Here is a 14231-nt window from a genome sequence, read left to right as displayed (position 1 = left end):
AAAGGTTACTGGACATTTGGTAATATTTTTAAATGTATGAATGAATGAATAGAGATCCCAAGTCACCAAGGAAATGTGAGAATTCTTGTACTCTGTGTAGTTTATAAATTAATCTTATTATATAAAATGTGCTTATAAATTTAAATAAAAATAATTCAAATACTTATTTTTTAGTAAATAAAATTTTAGGCATTTGGATGATTATAATTTAGCTGTCTTAAAAACAAAAACTAGAAGTTTTTTCATTACAGTCAATAAAGCTGGGTTAATAAAGTGATACTAGATTATACTATGAAGTCTCTATTTATAAATTGACTACTGTCCTACATTAATGACAATATTGATTTATAATCTGGAATTAAATTTGCAGATTTTGTTGGGGGGGTTGCTAATACCGTGATGCTAATAGAAAAATATGTGTTTTTCCAAAAATCCTTCTCCACTTATTTTAATTCACCCCAATATTTTATAGTATATTTGAAAATAAATCTGAACATATTGACTTTTAGAGTTCTATATTCTTCCTTCTATTTTCTATAAGATATGCCCATTATTTATTTGTTGCAATTTTTTGTTTCCTTGCTAATATCACAGAATTTCAATATCAAATATATAATCTAGGTTTTAAATAAAATAGTATATAAGGTATTAGAGTTACTCTATATAATCAAATGCATATTCTTATATGTATATATCTATTCATATGTATATACATGTAGCTACTGTTGGCAATTAACTATTCAGTCTTTTTTCAATCTATTTTAAAAAATAAAATGGTAAAATTTCACACGATAGACATAGAAAACAACACAAAATAGGCCATAATATATCTAAAATCAATACCATATTCTTACATTTAGAATTATCTTATTTAGAATTGCCCATAACAGGTTTTATACTGATATTATATAATTACTATATCCCTTCTCCTAGAAAAGGAAATATATGTGGATTTTTAAAAGTATATTTCTCCTCTTTTTCTGCCAGGATTATTTAGACTTAATGTTTCAGCTCTTGGTGACAATGATGATGATCATGACATATGTATTTCTTCCATCTGGAATTGTCCATGAGAAAATATCCCTATAGGGAATCTTGAAAGGCTTATGATTCCAATATTAGAAATATGAAAATTGAGGTAGAGAGAAGTAAAATTTTCTCAAATTCACACAAAATGGAGAAGTAAAGCCAAGAGTAGAACCCAACTCATGTGGAATAGATCTAATGCAAAATACAATGTCAAGCTTGCAAAGGTAATTAAACTCAGTAGCGTAATTACCTAAATTATTGTACAGGAAAATAGTGTCATATTTACAAACCTAATTATATCAAGTGGGAGAATTACCTGAATGATAGTAATCATATGGATGGTGTCCACATACTCTATATGCTTTTTTTTTTATTCCAAATGCTTTAAAAATAGGAGATTGAAATATAACAGGAACCAAAACAAACAAACAAAAAAACCAAAAACAAAACCCAGAATCTGGAATCAAACAGACCCCAGCCCTCACGTTTAAATCCTGGCACCAGGGTTTCCTTTCTGTGTAATCTTAGGTAAGTCACTTAACCTTTACCTCAACTTTATCATCTATAACATAAGAATAATGGTAATAATATCTGGAAAACTGTATTAGAATACTGTATAAACAGCACCAATAGTATAGCTGTCTATCCCTACATAGGTATATGATAAAAGGGAATTACTGATTATTTTGTTTAGTAAGTAATAATAATATGTGAACACCCGTCAACTACTTTTTAGTGAATCTTTTTTGTACTATTTTTTCTTATTTTTTATTGTCAAATTGATTAATACATGTTTGGGCAATATATGATACATGAATTCAACTATGGCTCTAAGTGAGACCAAGAAAAATCCAAAATAGAGAAATATCTCAGTTTAAATATTTCACTGTGAAAGCATGCTGATGAAGCATCGTGATTTGAAGATCACTGATATAATTATGTCTTTGGAAATTTAATATATTTTTCTTCACTGTCTCCATAGCACTATTTACAGAAATTGAAATTATTTCTAAACTGAAAATATAGAATATTCAAAATATTTCTAATGTAGAAGAATGAAACAGAACTATCCCTAGCAAATATAAAGGTTTATTATAAAATTATAATTAATAAGATAATGTGGTTTTATCAGAACTATAGAAAAATTAATAAAGGAACAGAGCAGAATACAGCAATAAAGCTATGCATATATGGAAACTTGATTTATGAACACAGATGAAACAGTGATCACTGGAAAAAAGCTGGGTTATTTAATAAATGGACCTGGGACAATGTGTTATCCATTTAAAATAAAGTAAAGTTAAGCCTATTCTTCAGACTATATACTAAAATCAGTACTTCATTGATTAAGTACCTCAGTTTGAAAGGCAAACTTTTTTTTTTCTTTTTGAGACAGGATCTTGCTCTGTTGCCCAGGCTGGAGTGCAGTGGTGCAACAACCACTGACTGCAACCTCAACCACTTGGGCTCAAGCAATCCTCCAACCTTAGCCTCCTGAGAAGCTGGGACTACAGGCACTATGCCATCCCACCCACCTAATTTTATTTTATTTTATTTTATTTCATTTTATTTTATTTTATCTATTTATTTGTAGAGACAGGGTCCCAGTGTGTTGGAAAAGGCAACCTTTAAAACTCTTAGAAGAAGACACAATAGAATATCTTAGTGGCTTCAGAAAATAGATTTTTTTTAGAAAAAGAAAACACAAAACACTAGTCCTAAAAGAAACAATAGATAAATTTAAACATATTAATTAATATTAAGAGTTTCTAATCATCAAAAGACACTCTAAGAAAAGGAAAAAGAAACAGCATACATTGAGAGAAGATAGATAGCAGCAGCCATATAACTGCAGTCTCCAGGGAAGTTCCCATGATATACTTATCAGGACACAAATGCAAGAATGTCTATAGCAGCATTACATATAGAAAAAAAAGAATTCAAATATCCATGGATGGTAGAACAGAAAAATGGTGCTATATTGACAGAATTTGGAATATTATACAATGATAAAAAATAAATAAATGGAGTCTTTTGAATCAACAAAGATGTGGCAAAAAGCTTACACTTAAGAACATTCCATTGATAAACCTAACAAACAAATAAAATTAAAGAGTATAGTTTTAATATTACTTGTTATGAAAAAAATTTTTTTTCTTTTTTAAGAAAGACTTGGAGGTGACACACAAAATTCAGGCTTGTGGTACTTTTAGGTGGGGTAGACAGAGAAATACAATGTAAAAAGAACACTTTGCTTGCTAGAAGCTATAATTATGAGAAATGCAATGTGAAAGTAACAGATTTCCTCCTAAACAAGATGCAATAATGCCAATTATATTCTAGTTCTGATAATGGATAGACCTTTAATGTCTGTTTGCAGTTTTTTTTTGTTTTTAACACATATATGTTATTTAAATATATTTATTTATTTAAATGTATTAGGCAAATTCAATGAAGCTTTTAAAAAGAAAATACCTGTACAAAGCTGATGTGAATGATGTAGTATATCATCTTGGTGTTAGCATTTAACAAATGTTGAGAATTTTTTATTGTGACCATATTTTAAAGAAATCACTAGATCAAATATTTGCAAAGTAAAATAAATGAATTAAGGTAGAAAACAAGAAGAAGAGTTCAAAAGAAGATAGGCTCAGTGTGAGGTGGAATGGTCAAATAAAGATTTGTGAAAGCAGCAGTGGTTTCTGATGGCAGAGTATGGCCTTTCAGATGCCGCTGAATCAGTAGCTGCAGGAGCATGTTTTAAATTGGTTCAGGAAATGACAGCTGGATGTCAAATCAAAGAAGAACTTAGGAGTGGGGGGGCTTTGACCAACACAAATATTATGTTAGCTCCAATTCACAGAAGCTCTTTATAGACGCAAGTGCTTTGAGTGCCTTAAATGACAAAGTTTTTGTTTAGTTCCATATTTTACATTGTATGCTGTAAAATACAAATATAGTACTTCGTATGCACCTTTTGAAACTTTAAAAATTATTATCATGAACATGTAACCTGATTAAATTCAACGTGGATTTATTTTTCTATTCACTCCTTCATGGTGTCTTTGTATAAGCCTTTGAGGAACTTCTTTTCATTGATGACACTAAGGAGAAAAAAATGTCACTTTAATTATCTCTTTTTTTCTGTTTGTTTGTTCCCTTTCTTGGTTGAAGGTGAAAGTCTGGTTCCAAAACAGGCGGATGAAGTGGAAGAGGGTAAAGGGTGGACAGCAAGGAGCTGCGGCTCGGGAAAAGGAACTGGTGAATGTGAAAAAGGGAACACTTCTCCCATCAGAGCTGTCGGGAATTGGTGCAGCCACCCTCCAGCAAACAGGGGACTCTCTAGCAAATGAAGACAGTCACGACAGTGACCACAGCTCAGAGCATGCGCACTTATGATATAAACAGAGGACCAGCCCCATTCTCAGGAAAGAAATGTTGTGATGGCAAGCCTTACCCAAACATCGTTTACACAGAGAGATGACTATGGCAGTGATGTTTAATATTATTAAATCCAGGCATTTCGAATCTGTTTTTCATGATTTATAGAGGGTTTACACAAAGTGCCACTTATTAAAGAGCTTCCACAGTGAAGATGGAGAAGGTGAACTTGCTTTGAATATTCCAGATGTGTTTGGTCGTGCATATGGCAGTGAGCAGGTATGTGTTTGCTTTTGCTTGCACTGAAAATTAAATTGCTATCAAGAGCAAACTATGAACGGTTTTTTATTCAAGATGTCTCCAGAGTGAAGATGCCGAGGATGAACTTGCATTGAACATTCCAGATGTGTGAGGTCATGTGTATTACAGTGGGCAGGTATTTGCTTTTGCTTGCACTGAAAATTAAATTGCTATCAAGAATAAACCATGAAACATTTTATCCTGAACAGCCACAGTGCCTGAATTCACTCAAGTGGATAAAAAGTGTATTTTAACTCTGTATATATTACCCTTAAGTCATTTTCCTGTCTTCACTAATTTAGCAATGCATTCATATTAGCTGGTGAAAATAGGCACTCACAATGACAACCAGAGCCAGTTTCTTGTCTTTTTTATACATTTTGTCATCCCAGAGACAATCAGTATGTGCTTACCTGTGTTCAAGTAGAGAAAAATACAGTAGAGTCTGATAGGACATATTCTTGTACCACAGACAAAACAAATCTTATGTTGCATTTACTATCAACTGCTGCTAATATGTTATTATAAAACTTACCTAGCTCCTGAATTCTTCCTATCTTATAGCTTAAAAAAATTAGGATCATAGGCAAATCAGTTACCTTGCAGAAAGAGCTTTGTATGACAGACATTGTCTTATTTTATTTCTGTAAAATATTAGCTGTATGAATATGATTTAATTAACAAGAAAACATTTCTTCCTGATTGACAACAGTGTTAGACAAGGTGCAAAGCGAAACTGGTTGCTCAAGTTGATAGAAAACAAAATTCTGAATATCTTCAAATTAAATTCGGTAAAAACACATTATTTTTTCATATGTGATGTATTCATGCAGAACAACTATCTTTGTATTTTGTTTTTAAAATGTGTTTAATAAATGATCCTTTGTAAATAACTTTGGTCTCCCTACATTAATTTTCTTAATTTTTATAGATTTCAAAATCAATAGTTAACAAAGTCTCAAATCTATCTGCACTTGTGCAAATCCAGATGATTATAATTAGTGGATTATTTACATTTTTTCATTTCTGAATTTTTTTATTATGGCGGGAAAAAAATAAATCCTTGTGTAATCAAAGGGCGCCTAAGAATGGGCATATATTAAGCTATTTCTCTAATTTGAAGAATACAGTGAATGGATTTTTTTGTGTGTTTTATGAAGCCACAGATAAAAGTAGGAAAAAAGTATTAAATAATAGTATTCACCACAGTGAGTAAAATAAAATAGTCATACATTTTTAAAGTTATGTCTGATATATGTAAGTTAATCCAACAGTGGTTTTATAGTCTGAATATGCAGAGTCTCTGATGTGAAATATAAGCTAAACAAGCTAATCAGAGACCTCAGTCCTAATGGGACTAATGCAAGAAGTAAAGGATGCTATTAACATAATGTATTTTGCATCATGCATGATTGCACACGCATGGGGTGCCTTAGTCCTACTTATAACTTTATCACATTGTTTTTCATTTGTTTCATATTCTAAGCAGAAATGCTTGGAAACATTGCCAGCCTTTCTCCCCTGCCTCAATCCGAAACAAATACAGAAAAACAATCAGTAAAAAATTCCAAAAACCCATCAGTTAATTGATTTCACTTGCTTTAGAAAGATTAGACTGACAAAAATTAGATTTGATATATTTTAACTTAATCTAGCATGATATATAGAGAGTATCCCAGAAATAAATAATTTTTTTGTATCACATTTTCCTTTTGTGTAATACATTTTATCTCAGTAGTTGTCAGTATTTTAAAATTAACTGAGAATAGACCATTCAAATTGAGGTCTCCCAGGCATGAAACAGACACTTTTCCATTAATCACCTGAATTAATACAAAGTCTGCTTGTGCTGATGACATCTACTTGGGTGGACTGACTTTCTTACTGTAGAATCGGATTTAAATTCAAAACATCTTGACAAATTAGTGAAGTGGGAAGATGTGAATCAAATTGAGTTCAATAGGGACAAAGTGGAGGATAATTCATTTGGGCAGGAAAATAATTTCCAGAAATAAGAGAAAAGGACCCCTTAGAAGTAGCTAAAAGGAGAGCTAATGGTTGTAGCCAAATAGACGTAAGAATTCCAATGTAGTATGAAAATGAAATAGGAAAAAGGGATTCCGAATAGATATAACATTTGGGAAATGGGAGGTTTTTGTATCATGGCCATATCTTTATTAGAGAATTGTAAGCAATCCTGAAATGAAATTTGATCCAGAGAACACAAAGTGGTAGGAAAGGCCACATGGCTGACTGAAAAGAGACATCACTTTCTTTATGATGAATTAAAATGATCTGCCTGCCGCATAAGACACCTGACACACTATCACATTGTCAACACACTGACAATTAACAGGGAAGCCAGAGTAATTTTTATTAGTGGAACTTGCCATCTTTTTAAAGTATTTCAGTATCCTCCTGTCTTCAAACTGATGCATAGGTTAGCTACATTATCCCCCAATATTCTTTTGGAATTAAAATTCTTTGAGAAAAATTAAGATATTCTCAGGAACTATCTGGGTTTAATTCACTCCAAAGGTGCCAAAAATCTGAAAGAACTCTACTTGTTTTTAATCTACACTGGGTTCCTGGCATGCCATGGTATCTTATTGCATAATGCCCTTTTCATGTAATTCTATCTCAGACCCTGTGGCTCTGTGGAAATTCATAATAGCATGAAAGCACCTTTCTCTGAAAATAGTATGAAATCATGGTTAGGATGATTTTTTTTTCAGTAGGATTCAGAAGGATGAACACCACAAAGTTTTTCCAAAGACTGATCCACATATTTTTAACTCATTATTCACACGACCCCAATTACTTCCTACTTCCCATATTTACCATCTGCTGTCAGACTATATTTTCTTCTTCAGAAACCATGCATAATACCTGAGTTTGTCATTTTGTTTTTTTAAGATGAAATAAATGCATTTAAAATAATCCCAATCACATTTTTAATATGCTCATGAATGCCATTACATGTAATCAATGTGGGAATCACTTGTGAAATTCAATAAAAGCTTTTCTCAGACTAGTAAACTAAGATTAGAGGCCAACTTGGCCGGGCGAGGTGGCTCACGCCTGTAATCCCAGCACTTTGGGAGGCCGAGGCGGGCGGATCACGAGGTCAGGATATCGAGACCACCCTGGCTAACACGGTGAAACCCCGTCTCTATTAAAATACAAAAACAAAAAAAAAATTAGCTGGGCGTGGTAGCGGGCGCCTGTAGTCCCAGCTACTCGGGAGGCTGACGCAGGAGAATGGCGTGAACCCGGGAGGCGGAGCTTGCAGTGAGCCGAGATCGCGCCACTGCACTCCAGCCTGGGAGACAGAGCGAGACTCCGTCTCAAAAAAAAAAAAAAAAAGAAAAGATTAGAGGCCAACTTAAAACAAAGTAAGTTATAAAAATAAATATTTAGTAAGTTATAAAAATAAATATTTTATATTGCCAATGCTACTCGTTTTTGAGAACATTTCTTAAATTCCTGGCGTACTGATGACAGCAAATGCTAATTTTCGCCTGACAGAAGTTTTGAGAAACTATAGAGTTAAAATCAGTCTTAAGAACAGAGTATCCTGGTAGTGACTGAAAAGATTTAAAGAACGTATTTTTCACTTTAATTTCTAAATACACTGAGGCTGGTGACTTTTAAGAAGCAGCCATTTATGCCATGACCTATTTTCTAATAAAATGCTTTTAAAATAATTCAGTTCATATTTGAGGTGACTAGTATTTAGACTATAATATAATATTTAAAATAAGAACAACAAATACTTACCTGGCATAGTTCTTTGAACTATTTGGGGGAATAACTGTATTTTCTTGGCAGCTCTCTTTGTTGCATTCTTTCAGTAAAAAGCAATCTAGAAAGAAAAATAAATTTCAGCTACAAACATTCCAAATCTTACAAGCGTGGAATATGCAGGATTGATCTGCAAATACTGTCATAAAAGTGGCTTTTTTGGTTATGTTTTTATATCTCCTGCCTAAAGCTGGTCAGGGTAATGAATAACAATCCTCATGGGCACCTCAACATTTCTGCTTTCAACTCTTGCAAAATGTTGCTAGAAGTCGTAGGCAAAGGAACAAAAATGGCTCCAGAAAACAGGATTGCTACACCAAACTCTAAGAACCTATAAAAATATGCGGCTCAAAATTTAAATATGTTTTTTTCTTTAAGTAATTATCTGATATCATGTATTTTTTACAATACTCTTATCTTCACGTTTACAATGGTTAAATACATTGAAAGTATATTTAAGACTAAAAATTTTTTTATGAATTATTTTTCCCCTTAATAGCTAAGTTTTATTCAAATGCAGCTTCAAACTGTGGTTTGAAAAATTCCAGAAAACTTTTGATTGCATCACAATGTATTCAGCCAGCTCAGTAATCCCCCATTAAAATATTGTTTACTTTGGTTACAGATGGTTTTCAGAAACAGCTCCCAAAATAGAATGAATTTGCAAATACAAATTATTGTCACATTCATTTCATGGAAGAGATGATACAGTGATTTGAGGACATAGTAATATCAAGTTTAGGCTGTACTTTGTATTTCTGTACTTCAAATAGTGATTCACTGAAATAGACATGTATTTTTTTAAATTAAAGAGTAATCAGATGCTTTGGGAACAATCAATTGTCCTATAATTAAGTATAGGCTTTGTTTCTGCATATGTGTAATAACTATAGTTGAAAACATTAAAAATTTTCTTTTCCTCAATACATATTAATTTTAAAAACAATGATTAGAAAATACTTGTCATTAAGGATAGGTAGTTTTTTTTTAAATTACCACTGCTGGCTTTGTTTTTCTTTAAAGAAAGGCGGTTTATTCTACCTTTTCCTGAATATACTACTGTCAATAAAGGAAAACAATCAGTCAAGATCCTTCTAATTTTCCTATTTGATGAAATGTTGGACTCAAACTGTTATTTAGGGTCAAGCTATTAATTCAATTGGATTATTTCTTTGGCTTTTATTTTTCTAGGGCAGAGTTTAATTATTTTCTTTGCACTCATCAACATTGAAATACAGTAATTTTTCATGATCACAGATATATATGGTGTAAGAGGGTGTTTAGGTATTTAAAAGCAGCAAAACATGTTGAAAGAAAAGTGGATGCTAAACTGATAGAGAACTTAAAAATACTTCTTGAATTGTTCAATAGCAAAAAAAGAAATTGGCTCATGAAATTGCACGTTCTATAAAAGTATCACCAACTTAACTTCTTTTAGAAGAACGTATGAAATAAGCCTTTCAAAGTTGCCTCTGGCTACCACATTTTTGGGCAAATTTTTGCTTACTGGAGGCATGTGATTGTAGCCAGTGTCAAAGAATGATGATTGGGCAAAATCTTATCATTTGTATCTGAAATAAAATATTTGCTAAATGTTATGAAATAAAAATCAAAGGAGATATATCTTGTTTCAATTCAATTTAACAACAGACCACAAATCGGATTGGTTAAATGAAGAGATGTTCAGTAGTGACCATATTCTTCTCTGGAAACCTCATATAGATTTAGGTGTCCTTGCTAACAACATATTACACTTGATCTTAGCCAAAAGGCTGAGAAGCAATGCTAACATACATTAAATCATGTTCAGATATTTCCTTACGATAAACGCTTTTTTTAAAAAAGAACATATAAGACAAACCTTTTTATTCACATGATACATAGTTTTAGAAAATATATATCTGTATAAATGTATATTTTTAAATAATTTTGGAAATATACCATATATGCTGCTCTGTAAGCTAAGGTGTTTCTTTGCATAATAATAAAACATAAATATATTTAATAGCTGAACAGTATTTCTTTTTATGGATCTATTATATGCTATTTAACAATCCCTTACTATTGGATATTTTTTTCTCCAAGTTTCCCTTTAATAACATTGAAGTGTTTTTTTACATAATTCTCTGTAAAATTTAATTTTTCCCATAAGGGGATTTTGTAGAAATTGTATTATTGGGACAAGAAAGTATGTTTATTATTAGGACTTTAAATATACATTGTCAATTTTGTATTGCAAATTTACACTCATTCCAATACCTATTTCTCCATAAATAGGATAATTTTAATTATTAGAATTTTAAAAAATTATTTGGAATCTGATGATAAAGCATATTTTAATTTGTATTTGTTCAATCATTAATGAAATTGAACATCTTCATGTATTTATTGATAATCATAGTTTTTAAATTATTGATCATATTTTTAATTTTTTTTTCGGGGGTAACATTTTCATTTCTTGTTAATTGGTAAGAACTTTTTACATATTAAGTGTATTAAGTATTTATATGTCATGTTATATAATTATAAAATTATAAAGTTAAAAATTAAGAATTTTGCTACTTTGGTAAATTTCCAGAGTATGTTATTTTTTAAAAAGCAACAGGTAATTAGTAAAGAAATTGATCAAATGAAAAAACCTATACATTCATGACTCATGTCTTACATATGTAAGCAATAGACTAAATGAATATATCTTATTTCGTTTTCAGTAAATCTTTTTCTTATTAATAATACATAAATTCTAAAATACTAAATAACTACATTATTTCACTTAGTAGGAGGTCATACAAATGATATCTTAATAGTAACAAATATAATAATTATTAAATCTCTTAGGTCTTTTGGTTTGGGGAAAACAACAAGAACACAGACAAACTTTGATGTCTCCCTTAAACATATTTTCTTCCTTTAGGGGCAGTAGTGTATCCACAAAAAGTTAGAAAGGCAAAATCAGCAGCTTTTTTAAACAGAAAAACAAAGCCACAACAATAAAGCTACCTATCTATAATGACAAGTATTTTTTAATGATTACATCTTTAAAATTTAGATTTCTTCTAGGAGTTACCAGCCATGTCTTCCAGGCAAGTCACATATGCAGCTGAGAAAACACTAGATAGAGCTGCAAAGATAAAAATATACCTTTAAAAAGTACCACTGTGGTAAAGTTTCCTTGACTGCACTAGAAACAGGCATGGAGGAGCAGGTGGGTGCGAGAACTGCGCCTTTTAACAGAAGCATCAGGTCTTAGAAAGAGGAAAAAACAAATACTTTGAGGGAATTTTTTTCTTGGTCTTTTAGTTTTTAGAGGAGCAATCAAAATGAACTCCAGATGTATTAAAGATCCCGTGTACATGCTAATGTTAATTATAAAATTATTGGTGATAATAAGATCCATTGTTTACTAAAATTTTTCCACTACTCAGGATGCTGAGGCAGGAGAATCCCTTGAGGCTAGGAGCTGGAGTCCAGCTTGGGCAACAGAGCCAGACCCCTGTCTCTAGAAAATAAATTTAAAAATTAAACATTTCATGCATGCAAAGCATTATATAAGTTGCTATAGTGAGAGCCAAATAGAAACAAATAGAAAATCATTTCTTGTTCCTCATGAAGACTTTGGTTGTTAATTTTTTAAAATGTACCTTACACCTATTGAAAAACTTTAAATTATTAGTGGACACCATTATGGAGAAGCCTATATAACATTCTGATATTACAAAATTAATGCAAAGAAGTTGTTCACAATAAAATTACTTTAAATTTGCTTTAATTTTTTTTCACGCTACCTTGGCCAATATTTTATTATAGTCAATTTAATTCATTCATTCATTCTATAAATATTTCTGTACTAATTTTAGGTAATGTTCTGCTCAATCGTCATTTAATTTGCTGTGCTATTGGTTTCTGTTAATATATTCCTCAGTCTTGGAGAACATTTTAAATAATTGCCTATTCAGCATTTCTATGGACATTGTTCAGCCCAGTTCCATTTTGTTAATGCACAAAGCAATTCAATTTCTGTAAGTGCGGGCTAGGAGCAGCCAAAGCTGTCCTTGTAGTACCTTCAGAGGCAGTTAATAAGGGCTGGCTGACATTTATGACTTATCTTTTCTGTGTGTTTAACTATTACTATTTTTCCGCCAGTAAATTTTCAAGCTACTGCGGCAAAACCAATATTGATTCTGACATTTATGCTTTATATTTTGAAATTTATTTTGACCATTACTTATTATTTTATTGCTGTTACTTTGAAAATATTATACATTTTCATTGTATAAAATGTCATTAGATCGTGTAAAAAGTTTATTTCTTGTAAATAATTACTTTAGGAGTTTGAGTGCATCTACGGTTCCTTCTGTTATTCTTTCTAATCAAGAGTCTGATTACATAAAACAATCAAAACGTGACTTAAAGATGTTCAAAATAATTTTGATGAACATGTTCAAAATTTAAAAAGTCATCTGCATTATAAAATTTTATTAATAAAGCTGTATGAAACAGTGACTTTTTTCCAAGCAGCAGTAAAAGTTCTAGATAGTTCCCCGGGCAAGAGGACAGAATACAATGCCCTACCCTGAAGTCACTTAACAAACTGTCTAGGGTAATGTAACACATGAAAATAGCTGTCTCCCCTGTTTTCCATTCTTCTTCTGCTGTATGTAATCAATTTTCTACACTGCAGCTAGAGCGGTCCCTCTAAAATGCAAATCAGATTAATAAGCGGTTCATAGTGACTTGCAAATGTAAAATACTATGTGAAGGCCGTAATGGTCCATAATGAAACATTTTTACACATTTTTAAAAAGACAAATCAGATCATAGCCCTTCTTTGCAGAAAACACTCCAATGACTTAGAATAAACCCCAAGATTCTTACCTGAGCCTCACAACACTGTAATATCTGGCCACACACTGGTCACCTATCTTGTTGCCAACACTTTCCCCGAATAGCCTCACAGCTCCAATCACTCATGCTTCCTCCTGATCTCTGCCCACACTGAGATCACTTATGTCTCATTCAGGCCTGTATTCCCAATCCTGTTACCTGGAATGCTCTTCCGCCACATATATTTGACTTACTCCCTCATTTCCTTTAGGTTTTTATTTCTTCACATAGCTAATATTGGACCTTCTCAAACAAAATGGCACTATCTGTGACATTCTATCATTTTAAGAAGTACAGCATTGTTTTTCTCTTACCCCTTGGGTAGTTATCTACTGATCTTTTCCCCTTATTCAGTGTAGGTTTCATAAGAGCAGAGACTGTCTGTTATGTATATGTCTCTAGCACTTTGAATGGTCTCTGGCAACCTCATCACCAACCCACATCCAGAATTTGTATGAATTAGAAAAGGGTACTACTGACTCAAACACTAGACTACCATTGCCTGGAGACCACCGTAAAAATGATATAACTCTATGCTAATTGTGAAGAAAATTATACCCCCTTCATATATATATAGCTGTGCAAATTATACCCAATTCATAATTTGCACAACTATAAGCACTGGCTCTGAATTTGAGAATTTGCAATGATCAATAAATATTTTTGAATAATTCCATGAATTAAATGGCATGAGATCCATCCAAAAAATATCTCTATATCTAAATTAATATAGTTGAAAATGGAGCCCTAGAATATTTTTTAATAGGCAGTCTACAAATATCACAAATCAAAATGAAAATCTGGTTATGATCTTTCAAACATCATTGCAGTAA

At 31.8% G+C, this 14231-nt stretch overlaps 2 protein-coding genes across 3 annotated transcripts in view; both read left to right on the top strand.

The window, feature by feature from the left end:
* The window catches only part of MEOX2 (mesenchyme homeobox 2), a 75750-nt gene extending 70150 nt beyond the window's left edge, over positions 1-5600 (top strand). Inside the window, exon 3 of the mRNA XM_003825008.5 lies at positions 4204-5600. Coding sequence (XP_003825056.1) covers positions 4204-4428 — 225 coding nt within the window. The 3' untranslated portion in view covers positions 4429-5600. The remainder of the gene's footprint in view (positions 1-4203) is intronic.
* Positions 5601-8000: 2400 nt separating this feature from the next.
* The window catches only part of AGMO (alkylglycerol monooxygenase), a 412221-nt gene continuing 405990 nt past the window's right edge, over positions 8001-14231 (top strand). Inside the window, exon 1 of one of the 2 annotated variants that reach the window (XM_055115720.1) lies at positions 8001-8105. The gene's annotated coding sequence lies outside the window, so the exon portion shown is untranslated. The remainder of the gene's footprint in view (positions 8106-14231) is intronic. The other variant, XM_003825007.5, reaches the window with a different exon arrangement.

This window comes from Pan paniscus, chromosome 6 (assembly GCF_029289425.2).
Source record: "Pan paniscus chromosome 6, NHGRI_mPanPan1-v2.0_pri, whole genome shotgun sequence".
Lineage (NCBI taxonomy): Eukaryota > Metazoa > Chordata > Mammalia > Primates > Hominidae > Pan > Pan paniscus.
This window is presented reverse-complemented; position numbering and strand designations above follow the sequence as displayed.